At 41.1% G+C, this 21,492-nt stretch overlaps 1 protein-coding gene across 2 annotated transcripts; it reads left to right on the top strand.

Annotated features, from left to right (window-relative positions):
- The first annotated feature begins 7,942 nt into the window (after positions 1-7,942).
- LOC106607921 (cdc42 effector protein 3) lies at positions 7,943-11,569 on the top strand. Of its 2 annotated transcripts, XM_045720896.2 has the most exons (3): positions 7,995-8,125; positions 9,737-9,821; positions 9,939-11,569. In XM_045720896.2, the coding sequence occupies exon 3, from the start codon at positions 10,016-10,018 to the stop codon at positions 10,631-10,633; it is 618 nt and encodes a 205-aa protein (XP_045576852.1). In that variant the 5' UTR covers positions 7,995-8,125; positions 9,737-9,821; positions 9,939-10,015; the 3' UTR covers positions 10,634-11,569. The 2 variants fall into 2 exon arrangements, with proteins under 2 accessions (XP_014060874.1, XP_045576852.1); XM_014205399.3 differs by lacking the exon at positions 9,737-9,821 and having other exon boundaries at positions 7,943-8,125.
- Positions 11,570-21,492: the final 9,923 nt, after the last annotated feature.

A 21,492-nucleotide genomic window follows, 5' to 3' on the forward strand; every position in this document is an offset into this window, starting at 1 on the left:
ATAATCTTTGCTACCCGGGTTAAATAAAGGTGAAATAAAATATATAAATAAAAGTCCCCTTGTGACAATTTAGCTTTTAACAACGAGACCATTAAATATATTTAAAACAATGGTAGAAGAGAGTGTAGTTCTGTTCAGTTTATCGCTAACCTTATCACAGGGACTTTGAAGCACTAACTTACATGCATGCTGATCTTGGAATAAATTGACGATAGCAAAGATTCCATCTTTGACGACGCCACATAAATGGAATAGGTACTAGCTAGCTTAATAGTTAATATTTGCGCGCTAGCTCTGCATATTCAGCTAGTGTGTGTGCGCGATTGACTGGATTAACCTCACGTCAGTTACGTGCATTGAGTGCCTTTCAGACAGTAGATACGACCTCTACGTTACCTCGCAAGCTAAGGAACTGGCAGTGGATCAAACCATTGTGAGGCAAAGGGTGGGGGGGTCGCAATCTTTTGAAACTTAAAAACGAGCTATTAAGTGTCTATAATCAGCACAATTGCTTTCATTGCGTATTATTAATATTATTTAAATTACATAGTTATGTTTCAGTGATATATTGGGGGGGACAAATCATATTTTTCCCAGGATGGGGGGGTCATGTCCCCCCGGGGATTTCCGCCCCTGAATCCAACCCTATTGCTGGAGAGCTACCGTCCTGTGGTTTTTGCTCCAGCCCTAGTCTAGCACACCTGATTCTAAAAATTAGCTAGTTGATAAGAATTAGTTTAATTGAAACTGGAGATGGAGTGAAAATCTACAGGAGGTTAGCTGTCCAGCAAAAGGGTTGGAGAAACCTCAACTAATTTGGTGAGTGAAAATGGATCTAGGAAAACATGTTTTTCAATGTCTTTCGGTTTTCCAGTAATGTTTCCTCAGCACCGAATGACAAGTTTACAGACAGAGTTTAAAACAATCTGTCATTTTACTGTAGCATAGCCTTAAAGGATATTAAAGATAGTGTCTGTTGACTTGTCATTGATTTTAATCAGTGCACAAACAACTCACCCAGTTAGCTCCATCATCTGAAGCACAGAGTGTTATTTATCCACACAGAGAGACATCAAAAAGTCCAACATCTGGGAAGTTTTTGTAAGGATGCATAGATACTCATCAGCACACTATTCTGCCTGGTAAGTAGCCTATTTCTATTTTCATCATTGATTTATGCATATGTTGAGAGCGACATGCAGTGGTGGAAAAAGTACCCAATTGTCATACTTGAGTAAAATGTATAGTTACCTTAATCAAAAGTTACTCAAGTAAAAGTAAGTCACCTTGTAAAATACCACTTGAGTAAAAGTATTTGGTTCTAAATATACTTAAGTAGTAAAAGTATAAATCATCTGAAATTCCTTCTATTAAGCAAAGGCGGCACCTTTTTCATGTTTTTGAAATGTATGGATAGCCAGGGGCGCACTCAGACATCATTTACAAAAGAAGCATTTGCGTTTAGTGAGTTCACCAGATCAGAGGCAGAAGGGATGACCATGTGTTGTCTTGATGTGAGAATTGCACCATTTTCCTGTCCTGCTAAGCGTTCAACATGTAACAAGAACTTTGGGGTGTCAGGTAAAAGGTGTGGATTAAAAAGTAGATTATTTTTATTTAGGAATGTAGTGAAGTAAAAGTTGTCATATATTTATAGTAAAGTACAGATGCCCCAAAAAACTACTTAAGGAGTACTTTAAAATATTTTTACTTAAATACTTTACACCACTGGTGACATGTATGTCTGATACAATGTGTTTTATTTAACTACAGCCACACAATTATCTCAATGTAATGTAAACATGTGTTGTGGCATTTCTGCAATTTGTGCAAGAACTAATTGGTCATAGCCATAGCAAATGAGAAAAATATCAGTCCAAAGGCCGAATTGCATTTGGGAGGTCATTTGAAATGTAATTTTACCTTGCATTATCACTGTGCTTTAGGAGACTGGTCCAACAACGGTTGGTGGTGAGTTTTCAGACCCATCCATAATAAACTACTTATGAGCCAGAAAGACGTTTGGAAACAACTTGTGATGAATTTGAATAATTTGCTGCTTTTTAAAAGTAGCTCAGAATCTACAGAATGTGTAGTCTAACAAGTGTTTTATTAACATGCCTTCATAGGGCAAGCAAATGCCCTAGTGTTACTTTGAGTTTATTTATGAATTTACAACAAATACCCAAACACCATACTGTTCGTTTGTAAAGCCTTTGTCTGCCATGGATTTGCAAGGTACAAACCTTTTATTATGATGCATAATAAGGCAAATAATAACTAGATAATTGCATTTACAGTTGGGAGTACCATGTGGATGAGCCTCCCTGGGTGATTCTGGAGAAACTGGGCTTCTCTGGGCGACCATGACAGGTGTGGGTCAAACACTGTTGTGGCATCTACTGTACACAAGCACACCATGTGACAGTCATTACACAAACCACTGGGTGTCGCTACTGCAACAAGGCATGAGTGTTTTCACCATAGTCGGTCAGAATTGTGTTTGTTGATTGGAGGGGTGTCCATGGTCAGTGCTAACTTTGGTGAGGATATGTTTTTTTTTCTTCTCTAATGTATGTCAGTGTCATTTTATTGTTGATGATAAAAATATGACGTGGCTACCGTACTGATGTCGTAGTGTAACTACAGTGCCTTCAGAAAGTATTCACCCCGCTTGTCTTTTTCCAGATTTTGTTACAGCCTGAATTTAAAATGGATTTTGTCACTGGCCTACACACAATACCCCATAATGTCAATGTGGAATTATGTTTTTAGGCATTTTTATAAAAAAGCTTAACATTAAAAGCTGAAATGTCTTGTCAAGTATTCAACCCTTTGTTAAGTTTAAGTTTGCTTAACTCGCATAATTTGCATAGCCTCACCCTGTTTGACTACCTCATCTCTGTACCCCACACTAACAATTTTCTGTAAGGTCCCTCAGTCGAGCTGTGAATTTCAAACAGATTCAACCATATAGACTAGGGAGGTTTTCCAATGCTTCACAAAGAAGGGCACCTATTGGTAGATGGGTACATTGAATATCCCTTTATGCATGATGAAGTTATTAATTACCCCAGTCACTACAAACATACATGCGTCCTTCCTAATTCAGTTGCCGGAGAGGAAGTAAACCACTCGGGGATTTCACAATGAGGCCAATGGTGACTTTCAAACAGAGTTTAATGGCTGTGATGATAAGAGAACTGACGATGGATCAACAACATTTTAGTTACTCCACAATTATAACCTATTTGACAGAATGAAAAGAAGGTAGCCTGTACAGATAAAAATAAAAATGTTCATGCTGTTTGTCATAAGGCACTGAAGTAAAACTGCAAAAAATGTGACAAAGAAATTAACTTTGTCCTGAATACAAAGTCTTATGTTTGGGGCAAATTCAACCCAACACATCACTGAGATCCACTCTTCATATTTTCAAACATAGTGTTGGCTGTATCATGTTATGGGTATGCTTGTCATTGACAAGGACTAATGAGTTTTAGGCTAAAAAGAAACAGAATAGAGCTAAGCACAGGCAAAATCCTAGAAAAGTTGGTCTGCTTTCCAACTGACACTGGGAAACAAATTCACCGTTCAGCAGGACAATAACTTAAAACACAAGGCCAAATATACACAAGGTGCTTACCAAGAAGACATTGAATGTTCCTGAGTGGCCTAGTTAGTTTTGACTTGAATCTGCTTGAAAATCTATGGCAAGACATGAAAACGGCTGTCTAGCAATGATGAACAACCAACTTGACTGAGCTTGAAGAATAAAAAAATAAAAAAGAATGTGGAAATGTTGAACAATCCAGGTCTGCAAAGCTCTTAGAGTCTTACTCAGAAAGACTCACAGCTGTAATCGCTGCCAATGGTGACTCTATGTATTGACGCAGGGGTGTGAATACTTACAGTATGTAAATGCGATTTCTGTATTTCAATACATTTGCAAAAATGTTTTTACTTTGTCACTATGGAGTAGTGTGTGTATATAGGTGAGAAAAAAATATAATTTGAATTCGGGCTGTATAACAAAATGTGTAAGTCAAGGGGTATGAATATACTTTCGAGACATTCAAACAAATTGAACTTTGATGTAGCTACATTCACTATTGCACATACAGTCCTCTGTCTGTCACTAAATTGTTGCGTGTGACAAATTTTATGTTGCACATTTGGTATCATGTATTTTGAGACATAAGTAAATCACAAAATAAAGGTACCCCAGTTTTTGTGTTAATGTTTTCTCATCATATGCTGTTTATTTATGACTGCAATGTTCCAATCTATTCTATTCCTCTTGCATATGAGTGGGAATTGTGTAAAGTGGTTTGTACACAGATTTTGCATAAGTAGATCTATACACAGATTTTGCATAAGTAGATTTTTACGAGCAGAGTTGAAGGGGGATGTTCCTGCTGTTTCTGTCTGTTAATTCCATCCCTTATGACTTTCTTTAAGGTTCACTGGCAAAGTAAGTTTTATTATTGGCTGTTTTCTTGCTCTCTCTTCACAGCTCACAATACCAGTCACTGACAGACATAAAATAGAGATCTTATCCGATGAGTGACATCCCTTATTTGGCTACAACAGGTCTAAGGTGTGCAAAGTGAGTGTCTGCCTCCCGTATTGCTCTGTGCATTTTTCGCAAGCTTCAGATTCATTTATCATTTGTCATCTTCCTTCTGCTGCGGAGGGGAAATGCTTATGGAATCTGAAATAGCCTGATGCAAGAAATCCTTATCTAATGATTGTGAGAAGCAAACCGGGTCTGGAATGCAGGTCCCCGCACTATGTGTACATAACAGGCCGACTTTCTCTTAGAAATCAAGGTGTTCAGCTAGTGATTTAGTAATGCAATTAATTCTGAGTATTTGAAGGGTACTTCTTTTCCACTTGGTCATGGATTGGAAAACCCTAGGACCAGACTCATAATTTGTTGCACAAACCAAAATGTTGTGTGCCTTCAAATGCACGATTCAGAAACAAGCATAACAGTCTATAATAATGTTCAAATCCACAAGTTGGCATAGAAAAGGAGAAAAAGACAGATGAGACAATTATTTCACAATACAATGATGTACTGTAAGATAATCTGAGTCAGTGTTTGTAGCGTACTTAGCATTCTAGTGAGAGATTTATTAGATCATTCACCCTCAAGACTATCATGGTAAGCTGAACATTGTGTCTCTCAGTAGAGATTTCCATTTCAATACTGAAGGGATTGTGCAAACTGAGGTGGCTTCTTACAGACGTCAGGCGCCATGGCTCCACGTGGCCAGGTGAGTTTCAGTTGGACCTGTGCCATAGGGACTGAGTGTCAGCATAAATTAGTCCACTGGGCACACCACGTCATTTCAACGTGGATAATTGGGTAATATTTGGTTGAGAAATTGATCAATGAGATTACAACCTGTATTCATCCACTCAAAAGACAGCCAAAAGTTAGTTGAATTTCCAATGGATTATCACTATGCTTTCAACCATCTAAAAGCACAACCAAATTCCAATGGAAAAACAATGTAAGATTTCTGGTTTAGTTGTCACCCAAATGTCTATCACTGTGTTTTCAACCATTTTTAAAAGCACAGCAAAGTTAAAATGAGAATACAATGTCAGATATTTTGTTTATTTATACAACAGATTCATATGTTATCACTGTGCTTGATCTAATAGCAGAACCAAATGGCTGAATTGCAGTTGAGATTACATTAAAAGTACATGGTGAAAGTGATCAATGCCGTTAGAGACTGCACAAATTATTACAGCAATTGTTAAGACCTCCACAGACCTGCGATGACCTATGCATGCTATCTTGAACATGCATGCTTTATACGATTACATAAGGAGAAAGTTACACTGAGTGTACCAAACATTATGAACTCTTTCCATGAAATAGACTGACCAGGTGAAGGCTATGACTCCTTATTGATGTCACTTGTTAAATCCACATCAATCAGTGTAGATGAAGTGGAGGAGACAGGTTAAAGAAGGATTTTTAAGCCTTGAAACAATTAAGACATGGATTGTGGGTGTAACCTTCAGCGGAAGAATGGGTAAGACAAAAGATTTAAGTCCCTTTGAACAGGGTATGGTAGTAGGTGCGAGGCGCACTGGTTTGTGTCAAGAACTGCATCGCTGCTGAATTTTTCATGCTCAACAGTTTCCCGTGTGTATCAAGAATGGTCCACCACCCAAAGGACATCCAGCCAACTTGGGAAGAATTGGAGTATTGCATTGGCCAGCATCCCTGTGGAACGCTCCCTGTGGATTCACTTCTCCATCTCAACCAAAAAAACAAAGTTAAAGAATAGCTTTTATTTGATTTAGTCCTATTCTTTAACTTTGTTTTTTGGTTGAGATGGAGACGTGAATCCAACATATCAATTATTAATTTGTAGACAAACTGGAATTAAAGCCAGACTAAGTCAGAGCTTGAAACCCTAGGCCTACTGTATTGTCTATTTTTAGTTGAATTGAAAAAATAGCTGTTGATTACATTGCAAATGCTATATAGCCCCAAATAGCATCATTCATGATATTTTAGGGATAAAGTATGGTCACATTTCATAAGCTCTGTTAAACCTACCGTTAGGAATGACTTTGATAGCAACAGTGAATCTATTTTGTTTTTAAGTAGAGATTGCTCAACAATCATTCTCACAATAGCAAATTGGTAATAGTCAACAACAAATATAGTTAAGCAGGGCTGCGGTTGGTTAAAAATCTGGATGAGAGACCAAAAGATAGTTGTAGATACATTTTCCAGTAGGAGGTGCTGCCCAGCTTATTGTTTATTTATTTCTCATAGTGTATATAATGTTAAAAATCTGACGACGTTTTAAAGGTACAAATTCAACATATTTTATTCAAAGTTTGCTTATGCTGAACTTTACCATGATGACATAATCCTGTGGTTGAAATTTCACCCTTTTTTCAAATCCAATGTATTTTCCACGTAACAATACATTGAGAAATGACATTGAAACAACAGATTCAACCAGTTTGTGCCCAGTGTGCAGCTACTGGGACCACTTAACAGCACTCAAAACCCAAAATTCCTTTCACAATATCCAATCATTACAGACCAAGACAAGCTGAATTTGTTTACTATATTTATGAATCATTAAGCTGGGGTGGCACACACATAATTACAAGGTGTCTGTATACATAAAACAACAGGATATTCCATCTCATTTTCATATTCTAGACTTAAGATCCTTTGATTGTTGTTTATACGCTACAGGCAGGATGTCCTCTCTAGCAAACCTCATCTCACTCATTCTATTTCTGTAGTGTTATGTCAAACTAGAGTATTCTGACTTGCTCCAAGCATACCATACTTAAGTTAATGACACACTGGGTGCCGATAGCAGCCACGATGCAATGTGATTTATAATAGATTCTCCACAGTTTTTGTTGTATTCCACATTTGACAGATAGGAGCAGTTATGTGGTTGATATGTTTATATTTAGAGAAAATCTCAGAGGGAAAATGTTTACATAAACAGTGGCATAAATAGTAAATTTACTTAAATAGATATCTGTTTGAGTATTTTGTGGCGAATGCCTGGTGATCCGAAGGTAGTGAGTGATTTTTGTTATTTGTTCCCCCACCCACAATCCCACCCCTTCCTATACATGTACAGTAGACCTAAGTCAGTTCCATTGGAAAACCCACACCCTATAGGAAGAGATGCTTTGGCTTGTTCCCCAGGAATTCACCAACCCATAGGGCAAGTGATACAGTAACATCTTTCACTGCCCCCTTTCCCTACCTTCCTTGAAGAAACCCAAGCAGTGTAGAGTTCACATGAGCTTCACGCTTCCACAATAAAAGGTGATGCTCTATTCTACAGCTTATTTAGACTAGAGAACTACCTGAGAGAAGATGGTCACGAGAGAAGACACTCACAGACAGAGATTAATCAAGGGGGAGGGACCGGAGGTTTATCACTTCATACAAACGCCCCACAGACACAGGTGAGCTGATAAGGCTGTCCAGGGCGCTCATTCAAACACAGAACGTCTGGAGAGCTGTGTGTTCTAACCCAACAGAGAAGAGCGAGAAGAGCGAGTTACATTGAGTGAGCATAAAATTAACTCAGGATACAAAGAGACACAGGTAAACTTTCAAGACTTTTAAGCAATAAGTAAATGAACGCCACACTTAGAAAAAAAGGTGCTATCTAGAACCTAAAAGGGTTCTTCTGTTGTCCCCATAGGAGAACGCTTTGAAGAACCCTTTTTATTTCCAGGTAGAACCCTTTTTGTTTTCAGGTAGAACTCTTTTTGGTTCCAGGTAGAACCCTTTCCACAGAGTGTTCTACATGGAACCTAATAGGGTTCTACCTTGAGCCAAAAAGGGGACAGCCGAAGAATCCTTTTGGAACCGTTTTTTTCTAAGAGTGTACAGTAAAGGTTTTTCCTCACTACAGCTTGATCAAACGGTGTGGCCTATATAATGGCTTTAGTTAGTGGTTACCGTGTTGACTTTGTCAGTGGAACAACTAACTTTCCAAAGAAATTGTTTATTTTAATCTGGAAACAGCATAACAAGTTGGCAGTTCTACTGTATTTGAATCATACCAGCTATCTCAGCTTACCTGAGGCAGTATCTGACACATTGTCCTCATGGCTGCAATAAGTAACTAACCACTATCAAATATCCCGATCTCTGAGAAACCTTTAAAAGCCACATACAAATCTTAGATAAATAATTGGGTCTCCATTGGAGCTAATTTGTTGAGGATCCATAATTGGAACTATCAGGAAGTTTGTTGAATCTTGTACTAACTGTACAGAACTGTACAACTTGGATTTCTGTATTTCTGTATAAATTGTGAAAGTCCCTAACTAGTTTGTCTTCCAGTCAGGAGAAAAAGTTTTCCTTAGAATTCCCAACTGTTGTTCCATTACAGGTGTATGAATATGAAACACTATCCTTGGGGAAAAAATATGATCTTTCCAATCTTTAATCTGAGTGAAATGTGGAACTACCAGTTAGAACAAGCCATGATTGCAACACTATCTCAAAAGTTCAAGCAGCTTTAGACACATATAGTGTGAACCAGTGGAGGCTGCTGAGGGGAGTACAGCTCATAATAATGGCTAGAACGGAGCAAATGGAATGGCATCAAACACATGGAAACTTCAGCCATTACCTCGAGACTGTCCTCCCCAATTAAGGTGCCACCAACCTCCTGTGGTGTGAATGATGACATTGTGTGAAATCAAATCTAATGCAATCACAGCAACAGTCAAAGAAAAAGAAAATGTTTTTATGCTAAAAAGTAATAGCCCTGAAATAAAAGCAAGTCTCCAAGGTTACTTATTAACAAACTAAGGTGCCCCAGTGTTCACGTTCCAGTACAAGAGGTCAGAGGAAGCTGGTGGGAGGAGCTTTAGGATCAATGTAATGGCTGGAATGGAATCAATGGAATGGAGTCAAACACGTTATTTACATGTGTTTGGAGTGTTTGGTACCATTCCATTGTTTCCATTGCAGCCATTAACATTGATCCCCATCCTCCTATAGCTCCTCCCACCAGCCTCCTCTGTACGAGGTTGTTGTTTAGACTTTTCCCTCTAAGAGACAATTAATTCAGCATTTTTTTAAGCATCAACTCTTACTAGATTAACCTTTGTGCAGCAAGCTATGTGTGTGAAGTTAGAAGAGTATTACAGCGTGTTTGCTTTGACGTCTACAATAAAAACTGGTTCCTATATTATACAGTCACTGCTGCAGGTACCAGTCCATAAATGGACCCATCTCATCCTGGAATCCAAGGTCATGGCAATTGTGGCAAATTTTGGCAAAGGTTGGAATTTGGGGTGTATCTATGAAATGCCAAAATGAAAAATAAAACTATGGAATGATTATCAAATAATTACAAGTGAGTTTTCTCAATCTATTTTGTTTGTCCTCACAATTTCAGAGTTGCCTAAAGGCCAACTAGACCCTTCAACTGAGTGACCTTGAACTCACTAACTGACGTTACACACAATCAAGTCTATGCCTCTGAAGACTTCCCTGTACTTAAAATCGGCCACCATGCGCTGGCCCCGCAAGCAGAAGCGCCGTGAGCTGCTGTCAGTCAACATGATCAGCCTACCACTGGGTGACTTCCGTCACCTCTCCCACATCGGATTGGATGCCCACGGTGATAACTTCGGCGACCCCACAGCCTTCCACCGGACTGGTAGTCTTATCCTCCACAGCTCTCAAAGCCACCAGGACCTCTACTCCAAAGGGACCTCCCCAGCCCCACCCAAGCCCCTACGACTCCTCAGCCCAGAAGAGATGGATGCACAGTCCGCCGAAGCCAGAACCCTTCCCCAGGCTTTCAGGCACAATAAGTGCCACTCCCTGTCTTTACTAGATGATGTGGAGGTGGTGGAGCATGATGGGTTGTACCAACGAGAGGAGGTAAAGCAGGAGCAGGAAGAGGAGGGAGGGTTAACGATGGGTCCGGATGGATTTGAATTGAACGCGGCCCCCCAACAGGTTCCTTGTCCCCCAGTGGAGGCCTCTCCAGTGGTCGAGGAAGACTTGTCTTTTGCCCTGAACCTTGACCTGGGGCCATCCATACTAGAAGATGTCCTGCAGGTGATGGACCAGCTTTACCAGTGAGACTTTGAGAAGGGTGCCCCTCATACATATGATTGTAATATATTTTGTTCTAAGGGCCTTTCAAGAAACCCAAGACACTGTACCAGACACTGTACATAGGGAGAACTCCAAACTCCTTCCTTTCTAATGGGAATTGAAAGAGGTTGTGCCATGGATGGACAAATGGGCTGAATCATTGTCAACTGTCAGGATGCTAATCGGCACAATTGTTTTCAATTACTGCCTACATAGAGGACAGATTGTATAATATTTCCTTCTTTTGGATGCAAGATTATGTAATTAGAGGGATGTGTCATATCTGGGTCAACGCTTTAGACATTTACCCTTCTCAGGTGAAAGCTCTGTGAGCCAATGACAATCCACTCCACCTCGGTCGTGTGACCTAATGACAGCCGATGTCACATATTTGTATCTAGAGGAGACATGTTGTGAAAGGTAAAAAAGACAGACTATAAACTATGACACAGAGCTGTGAGACAGACATTTATGACTGAAGCTTGTCTGACAACTTCTGTGGTGAAACACTGAAAGAACACTGGTTGCTTTTTCTTTTCAATGTTTAGGCCTACTATACAGGGATAATGAGAACTAGCTCTCCTATAGTATCTAAATCAGCTACAGTACGACTCACTCGAGTGTATACGTATAAACCTATTTCTTGTTTTTCTTACCAAGTACTCAAGGGGAAAGTTCACCAACAAACCTTTATGAATATACTACTGTATAAGTCTTTATGACATGGTTTATGGCGTGACTGTGAATAGTATGTCTATAAAAGTTTCTTCGGAAAAGCAAAGATCACCAACGATCCTTTTCCCATATCATAATCTGTTAGATTAAAGTGGAGCATGAACTCTGCCCAGCACAATGAAATCACATTGTGTTTAAACTCTATAGAATAAGCTTTTATTTGTGAAATAAAAACCAGAAAGCTAAGATGGTGCTTACTTTTTGCATCTGAGCCACTTTATTCTTTAACATCACTGCTACCTCCTGGTGGCCCATCTTGTAACAACTATCACATTCATTTGTCTTTCTACGCCACCTGAAGGAGATATTTCACAGCCTTATATTGGCTGGTATGTGCATCTTCATTACTTCATGGTCCAGTGGGTAAATGTCCATTATTTAAATATATTCATTTTATAAATCTCCCTCAAGCTTTTTGACAGAAACTATCAAGAATAATCCAGAGCAATTTAAAGTTGAGTGCCTAATTGTTTTTACTTTTCATGCTGGTCCCCCATAGGAATCAAACCCAGAACCCTGGCATTGCAAGCACCATGCTCTACCAACTGAGCCACTCGGACCACACAGCTATTTTGGCCTATAACAAATCTGCATTTTATAAGATCTATACTCAGTATGGCCATCCATGTTATTAGTATGCTTTCTTTATTTATCACACTCATTTCACTCCCTGTATCCTATGTAATATCCTCCATTTTGTTCCCTCGACTCTTGGGATTCATGCAATCTCAACAATGGGACTGAGGCACAACCACACCAATTATTGTGTTCTGCATCTGTGTGAGAACATGAATTAGTTGTTGTCTGTGGAAGATGCACTGTGTTTACCCACTGCTAACCATTTCAAAAACACGTCTGTTCTCGACAAGTCTGCCTTTTTTAGCAGACTCTCCTTCACAGGCTTGGTAGAAGCCTGGCCACGGCATAGGTTGTCAGAAAACCCACGCTGTTCCAAAAACATCCGTTGTGAATGTTGACATGGCCATTGTATTGGAATAATTCATCCAGGCTACTGTCTTATCATCATTTGTGTTGGCTTAAATAAAGGTAACTGATTGATGTAACTGATGAAGGGTTATAGTACAGTTTTATCGACTCAAATTGTATTGGTCACATACACATGGTTAGCAGATGTTAAGGCGAGTGTAGTGAAATGCTTGTGCTTCTAGTTCCGACAGTGCAGTAATATCTAACAAGTAATCTAACAATTCCACAACAACAACCTAATACACCCAAATCTAAAGGGATGGAATAAGAATATGTACATATACATATGGATGAGCGATGGCCGAGCGGCATAGCCAAGATGGAATAGATGGTATAAGATACAGTATATACAGTTGAAGTCGGAAGTTTACATACACCTTAGCCAAATACATTTAAACTCAGTTTTTCACAATTCCTGACATTTAATCCTAGTAAAGATTCCCTGTCTTAGGTCAGTTAGGATCACCACTTTATTTTAAGAATGTGAAATGTCAGAATAATAGTAGAGAGTGATTTATTTCCACTTTTATTTCTTTCATCACATTCCCAGTGGGTCAGAAGTTTACATACACTCAATTAGTATTTGGTAGTATTAGTAACTAAGTCAGGTTTGTAGGCCTCCTTGCTTGCACACGCTTTTTCAGTTCTGCCAACAACTTGTCTATAGGATTGAGGTCAGGGCTTTGTGATGGCCACTCCAATACCTTTATTTTGTTGTCCTTAAACCATTTGCCACAAATTTGGAAGTATGCTTGGCGTCGTTGTCCATTTGGAAGACCCATTTGCGACCAAGCTTTAACTTCCTGACTGATGTCTTGAGATGTTGCTTCAATATATCCACATCATTTTCCTGCCTCATGATGCCATCTATTTTGTGAAGTGCACCAGTCCCTCCTGCAGCAAAGCAACCCCACAACATGATGCTGCCACCCCCGTACTTCACGGTTGGGTTGGTGTTCTTCGGCTTGCAAGCCTCCCCCTTTTTCCTCCAAACATAACGATGGTCATTATGGCCAAACAGTTCTATTTTTATTTCATCAGAACAGAGGACATTTCTCCAAAAAGTACGATCTTGTCCCCATGTACAGTTGCAAACCGTAGTCTGGCTTTTTTATGGCGGTTTTGGAGCAGTGGCTTCTTCCTTGCTGACTGGCCTTTCAGGTTATGTCAATATAGGACTCGTTTAACTGTGGATATAGATACTTTTGTACCTGTTTCCTACAGCATCTTCACAAGGTCCTTTGCTGTTGTTCTGGGATTGATTTGCACTTCTCACACCAAAGTATGTTCATCTCTAGGAGACAGAACGCGGCTCCTTCCTGAGCGGTATGACGGCTACATTGTCCCATGGTGTTTATACTTGCGTAATTTGGTTTGTACAGATGAACGTGGTACCTTCAGGTGTTTGGAAATTGCTCCCAAGGATGAACCAGACTGATTTCTTTTGATTTTCCCATGATGTCAAGCAAAGAGGCACTGAGTTTGAAGGTAGGCCTTGAAATACATCCACAGGTACACTTCCAATTGACTCAAATTATATCAATTAGCCTATCAGAAGCTTCTAAAGCCATGACATTTTCTGGAACTTTCCAAGTTGTTTAAAGGCTCAGTCAACATAGTTTATGTAAACTTCTGACCCACTGGAATTTTGATACAGTGAATTATAAGTGAAATAATCTGTCTGTAAACAATTGTTGGAAAAATGATTTGTGCCATGCACAAAGTAGATGTCCTAACCTACATGCCAAAACTATAGTTTGTTAACAAGACATTTGTGGAGTGGTTGAAAAACGAGTTTTAATGACTCCAACCTAAGTGTATGTAAACTTCCGACTTCAACTGTACATATGAGATGAGTAATGTAAGATATGTAAACATTGTTAAAGTGGCATTATTTAAAGTGACTAGTGATCCATTTATTATAGTGGCCAATGATTTGAGTCTGTATGTAGGCAGCAGCCTCTCTGAGTTAGTGATTGCTGTTTAACAGACTGATGGCCTTGAGATAGAAGCTATTTTTAGTCTCTTTCAGCTTTGATGCAACTGTACTGACCTCGCCTTCTGGATGGTAGCGGGGTGAACAGGCAGCGGCTCGGGTGGTTGTTGTCCTTGATGATCTTTTTGGCCTTCCTGTGACATCGGGTGCTGTAGGTGTCCTGGAGGGCAGGTAGTTTGCCCCCGGTGATGCATTGTGCAGACCGCACCATCCTCTGGAGAGCCTTGCAGTTGAGGGCAGTGCAGTTGCCTTACCAGGCGGTGATACATTCCCAACATGATGCTCTCAATTGTGCATCTGTAAAAGTTTGTCAGATTTTTAGGTGACAAGCCAAATTTCTTCAGCCTCCTGAGGTTGAAGTTGCGCTGTTGCGCCTTCTTCACCGCACTATCTGTGTTGGTGGACCATTTCAGTTTGTCTGTAAAGTGTACCCCGAGGAACTTTCCACCTTCTCCACTACTGTGCCGTTGATGTGGATAGGGGGTGCTCCCTCTGCTGTTTCTTGAAGTGATTGCATCGTTTGTGGACCTGTTGGGGCGGTATGCAAACTGAAGTGGGTCTAGGGTGGCAGGTAAGGTGGAGGTGATATGATCCTTGACTAGTCTCTCAAAGCACTTCATGATGACAGAAGTGAGTGCTACGGGGTGATAGCCATTAAGTTCAGTTACATTTGCCTTCTTGGGTACACGAACAATGGTGGCCATCTTGAAGCATGTGGGGAGACAGACTGGGATAGGGAGCAATTGAATATGTCCGTAAACACACCAGCCAGCTCATGCTCTGAGGACTCGTCTAGGGATGCCATCTGGGCCAGAAGCCTTGCGAGGATTAGCATGTTTAAATGTCTTACTCACGTCGGCCACGGAGAAGGAGAGGGGGGTCCTTGGTAGCACGTCGGTGGCACTCTATTATCCTCAAAGCGGTCAAAGAAGGTGTTTTAGTTTGTCTGGAAGCAAGATGTCGGTGACGTGGCTGGTTTTCTTTTTGTAGTCCGTAATTGCCTGTAGACCTTGCCACATACGTCTCATGTCTGAGCCGTTGAATTGCGACTCCACTTTGTCCCTATACCGACATTTCGGTTGTTTGATTGCCTTGCGGAGGGAATAACTACACTGTTTATATTTGGCCATATATCCTGTCATCTTTCCATGGTTAAATGCGGTGGTTCGCGCTTTCAGTTTTGCTCAAATGCCGCCATCTATCCACGGTTTCTGGTTAGGGTAGGTTTTAATAGTCACAGTGGGTACAACATCTCCAATGCACTTCCTTATATACTCACTCACCGAGTCAACGTATAAATCGATGTTATTCTCTGAGGCTTCCAGGAACATTTCCCAGTCCGGGTGATCAAAACAGTATTGAAGTGTGGATTCCAATTGATCAGACCAGCGTTGAATGGTTCTAGTCACTGGTACATCCTGTTTGAGTTTCTGCCTATAGGACGGCAGGAGCAAAATGGAGTCATGGTCGGATTTGAGGCTGTTCTGAAGCCAAAAGGGGGAGGGGGTGTTCTTAATGTTTGGTATACTCAGTGTGTGATCGAAGAATGTTGCTCTTACACAGTCTGTAATGGGATCTGTATTTGGAACTTTTGTGCTGAAATCATGAGAAATAATGATTGCAGTAAGCATGACTCAATGTTCACACACCCACGGCTGAAAAATCTATTCAGCTTTTATAAAATTTGGAAGTTAAAGTAGTGTGCCTTTTACAGGCGCATTGACGCAAAGTTCCAAATACAGATCCCATTACAGACTGTGTAAGAGCAACATTTTTCAACATTTTACCAAACATTAGTAACTCCCCCCTTTTGGCTTCAGAACAGCCTCAATTCGTTGGGGCATGGACTCTAAAATGTGCTGAAAGCATTTCACAGGGATGCTGGCCCATGTTGACTTAAAATTTTTCCCATAGCTGTATAAAGCTGGCTAGATGTCGTTTGGGTGGTGGACCATTCGTGATCCACATGGGACACTGTTGAGCATGGACAACCCCAGCTGCGTTGCAGTGGCACCTACTCCCAACGTTCAAAGGCACTTAAATATTTTGTCTCGCTCTTTTGTCTTAGCTTTCATCTGGATTCAGCTGGTCAGTCTGTCATGGAAAGAGCAAGTCTTTTTAATGTTTTGTACATTCAGTGTATATGATGGGTAGAACAACCCGATAAAGTTGATATTTGGAGAGTTGTGGTTTTCTCCTGTTACCCAGTCTGACTGTGTGATTGACTAACTTTGAACCTGAATCGTCTGTGTCCCAAGACTGTGTTAGCCCGTGGAGCTAAAGCCTAGTGGCCAACTCATTATAATTGATCAGTTTGCTGTTTTAAAGAGAAAGGCAAGGTGCCTAAGTAGTCCTATGGTGCTTTGAGGGACATCTTCCTGTAATGTGCATTGAATGGACCCACTCACAACAAACAGATGATCCATTATCCAAACTGGCATGGGCACATTGGTGCATGAGTGAGGTTTACACTGTAGCTTACTGACCATTGTATGACCCAGCAGAAGATAGGTTCTTCCTGACAAGCTATTATATCATTACAGGTGGGTATCTATGCATGGTTGGCATTCCAATGAGAGGTGGTAATACCAAAATGCATGTCAGGTATGGAGAGCATGGCCTGCATGATCAGCCATGTGATAAAGACTTGTTTTGAAATGTCTGTTCTCACTTTCCACTCCTGGGTCCTAGCCTGTGTGTGTATATCAGGAGGGAGGAGGCTTAACATTTTACATAGACCTAAACCCTTCTTTCAATCATTTAATCTATACAACCCATACTTCTCTAGGACCCTAAAAAATTGCTAGAATAATTTTGAAGACATCCTTGTCGTCATTTAAAACTTTTCAAGTGTACATGTAACTGAATATGTAAACACAAGTCTGTACATATAACCTAAACTAGAACATTTGATTCTGCAAGAAGATAGGTGAATCATACTACAGTATTGAGACATTGAACTTCTAACAGGGAGACTGGTCCATTTTACTTCCTTAACATCCAGATGTGTGGGTGAGGAGGCGGAGCTATGTTACTCACTACCATCACAACTTTCGTCACTCCCAGTCACCTAGTCCTGGGTGGTGAAGAGATTTAAGTACCTGGGACCCATCATGGACATCACACTCTCTTTTAATGCCAACACTCAGAACATCAATTAAAAAATGCCAACAACGACTATACCTCTTGCTCAGACTGAGACAACTGAATGTCAACACCCGGATACTCTCCAACTACTACTCCTGCCATATGGAGTGTGCTGACTTTCTGTTTTGTCGTGGAAATTCTAACCAGAAAGGAAGAGAGAATTTAGATTCTTCAAACACCAACCTTTTATTATAAGAATTGCAATTCTGGAGCGGTTAACAATCCCTCGAAGTGTACAGAGTTAAGAGCCCAACGAACAAGAGTTGGGTCTCAGCTTTTATAACCTTTGTCTACATGGTAGTTTAGCAGGTGCGTGAGATCATGATGGGAACATAGAGTACAGACAAGTGATAATGCCAGTTTTGTTACTCCTTTCTGCTGATAGAATTGTCGCTGCTGCTTAAGCTAGCCTCTGTTCTCTTCATATCTCCACACAACAAAAATAACAGGATGGACCAGAAACTGGTCACTGTCAGACGGCCCTTTGTCTTTGGTCGTGTGACTAAGTTACCTAGAAACAAGAGAGGAAAAAACACTAGTTTCTTTTTCCATGAGAGAAACAGATGTACAGGTTTAAGGCTCATATAGCACATGTGAATAACAAAGTTTGTAATTTTTAGTTTGCTGGCCTGGTACGGTGGGCTGTCAGTGGCTATTAAGGGTATCCTTAGGCGGACTGTGAACCTGGGGTCCAAGCTCTGCGGGCTGCAGTGCAGGGGGCTTCATGGCCTCTGATAAACGGGCAAGGGACAAGGCCAAGTGCATCATAGAGGACCCCACACACAATCTTGCCCAATGTTTTGAGCTGGTGCTCTTCAGAAGGACATTAAAGGTTCAAATGTTCAGCAAGAATAGGAGCAAGGAGAGGTTAATTCCATCAGCCATCAAGCTGCTGAACAGTGGGACATAGGACAGATGCAGGGCCAATACGTGGTCGTAGAGTAGCATGCAGGGGCTATGAATATGTGAAAATGTGTGTTACTTGTGTACTAACTTTCCAGTTTCCCGTTCTGCATGTAATATATTGTGTATTTGTATGCTGTCGTCACAAAAATAATTTCCATGTAAATGGACCATAAGCTGTATCACAGTGTCTCGAGCAGGTTGAGAGCTGTATCACAGGTGTATGGAGATGCTTGCCAACCTGAGATGCTTCCCGCTGAGCAGCTGTATCACAGTGTCGCCATTTTTTCCCGTCCTATTATTTTATTTCAAGTAGGACAGTAGCCTACAGAAGAAATAACTAATATTGATAACCATCTAGATGTCACCTTGATACAGTCTACTCAGCGGTGAGTGCATAAATGGCAACAATTCCGGGACACAGTGTCCTTTTGGTTCCGCTTGCCAAGCACTGTTGTCCCACAACGTGGGAAGTAGCTACCTTGTGTCAGGGTTGGGAAGGGTGTGTCTGCGTTGAGAGCACTGGTTGAGAGAGTGCTGTAGCAGAGGCAGCTGAGTCATGAGACTGCATCATGCAGGGTTGTCTAGTCCCATGACCTCTGAAAACCCAACTACAAGGCCTGCAGGTGGTAAGGGTAGGTAACAACACAACTGCTACGGTGATCCTCAACACTGGGGCCCCTCAGGGGTGCGTGCTCAGTCCCCTCCTCTACTCCCTGTTCACTCATGACTGTATGGCCAAGCACGACTCCAACATCATCATTAAGTTTGCCGACGACACAACAGTGGTAGGCCTGATCACCGACAACGATGAGACAGACACTGCCAGGATAACAACCTCTCCCTCAACGTGATCAAGACAAAGAAGATGATTGTGGACTACAGGAAAAGGAAGACCGAGCACGCCCCCATTCTCATCGCCGGGCTATAGTGGAGCAGGTTGAGAGCTTCAAGTTCCTTAGTGTCCACATCACCAACTTACTATCATGGTCCAAACACACCAAGACAGTCGTGAAGAGGGCATGACAACGCCTATTCGCCCTCCAGGAGAATGAAAGATTTGGCATGAGTCCTCAGATCCAGAAAAAGTTATACAGCTGCACCATCGAGAGCATCCTGACTGGTTGCATCACCGCCTGGTATAGAAACTGCTCGGCCTCCGACCGCGAGGCACTTCAGAGGGTATTGCGTACGGCCCAGTACATTACGGGGGCCAAGCTTCCTGCCATCCAGGACCTTTATACCAGGCGGTGTCAGAGGAAGGCCCTAATAATGGCCAAAGACTCAAGCCACCCTAGTCATAGACTGTTCTCTCTGCTACCTATTTCCTATTTGCATTGTGTCGTGTTGTATGCAAACAAAGTCAAATCCACTGTGCTGATGGGCAGAGGGGTATCATAAGAAGAAAGCTAGATCTACTCAGGGTTTTCTAAAGCTAACCAGCTTCAGTTTCTGACTAATATCGATGCCACATAGCCCGTTTTCTATTTCATAAGTTGTTTTGCCTTCAGTTGTGCTTTAAGCCGCGGAAAAACGCATCATCATGAGGATGTGGCAAGTGACACTTTGCTTCTTGAAAATCCTATATCTTGAAAACTTGACTGCTGACATGCAAAACATTTTGGGACTGTATCAACAGTGGACGAATAAAAAAATAAATCCACTAATTTTTTTTTTTTCTTTTAACGCAGGACATCAATGACAAACGATGTAAGGAATAATTGCGCCATTTCGTGGCAGCAGGGCTATTACCTAGAGTAGCCAATATTAGGGTGAAAGTCAGTAAGCACACGGATACAACGCATACAAGCAACAGTACAACCATCATGACTACTTTTAATAAAAAATAGTCCGTTTTATTAACTAAAAATGTAAAATTATTTGTAACAGTAAAATATGACTCAGACTCATCCCCTGGCTTTAAAACAGAAGTCCAAACTCTCATGGTAAGGTAGTTGCATGGTTAGTAACCACATCAAAAGAGGAAAAGGTGAAGTGAAAGATATTGCTCACACCATAATCTATCCAGAATTAGCCCAATTAATTTCTATGGTCTTAATATACAGACCTACAGTAGGCTTGTCGCCTGCCTTCCTGCCTTTGGGACAAAAACTCCCATTGTTAGTGCAAAGACATGAGCATCTCGTCATTATACACAGATCTCTGCTTCATCCCCAGGCTATTGCGCACAGCGCATATAAGCCTGGGATATTATCAACCACTCAAAGTGGTAAAAGGTGAGCGGTATTGTTGATTCTTTCTGCCCAGAGGCCAAATGCAAGAACTACAGCAATCACTGATGAAACGAGGATGCTGCTCTCAGATGCAGGCTAGGCCATGTATATGGTCATATGCAGCAGTGTGTACGGAGGGAGATTCCGAGATGTGAGAAGTGTGCAGAAGGGCATGGGACAAAGGAAAGTCTAGTATCGGTGGAAAAAACTGTGTCAATTGGGTGCCAATGTTGCTGGGGATCAGAAGTGCCCGGTGAGAGAGAGACAGGTTGAGGTTGCCAGGGTCAGAGTAGAACAGAAGGTGTCATATGCTGAGGCAGTGATGAGAGTAGAGGATGATGGGTCAAGGGTGAATAGTTGGTCTCGGCCAATACAGAGTGATACAAATCTTTCTTCAGTGAGGTTGGCTTCTTAGCATTTATTGCCATGGTTATCACCTGTACCACAGAAATTGAATGTAAATCACAGAATTATAGATGTTATGGTGGAAGCTGCAGAGAAGTATGTGGATGCCTGATGACCTAAGGGTCGAAACGTTAAATAAATATCACCTGGGAACATGAGCAGCAGTGTGCAGCGTTTTCCTTTCTGTTTTCTAAGTATGTGGGTGTACAATGTTTTACTGCAGAAGAGTTATAAGGTACCTTTCGATCTACTTCGCTCCATCCATTACCAAGTGCCTGTCCTCCCCAATTAAGACGCCACCAACCTGTGTTGTAGGGTTTTTGTATCAAAACGTAACGTGATCGACCACACACTCCCGCACAGTAGGTGGCGGCATGCACAAACAAAATGTGCAAGCGCCATGATATCAAAGAAGAAGAAGAACCACTTAAAGTTGT

The sequence above is a fragment of the Salmo salar genome, chromosome 06, assembly GCF_965601325.2.
Source record: "Salmo salar chromosome 06, fSalSal1, whole genome shotgun sequence".
Taxonomy (NCBI): domain Eukaryota; kingdom Metazoa; phylum Chordata; class Actinopteri; order Salmoniformes; family Salmonidae; genus Salmo; species Salmo salar.

Excerpts from the sequence above, each read along its gene's own strand:
- LOC106607921 (XM_014205399.3), top strand. The coding sequence starts at position 10,016 with ATGCCTCTGAAGACTTCCCTGTACTTAAAATCGGCCACCATGCGCTGG.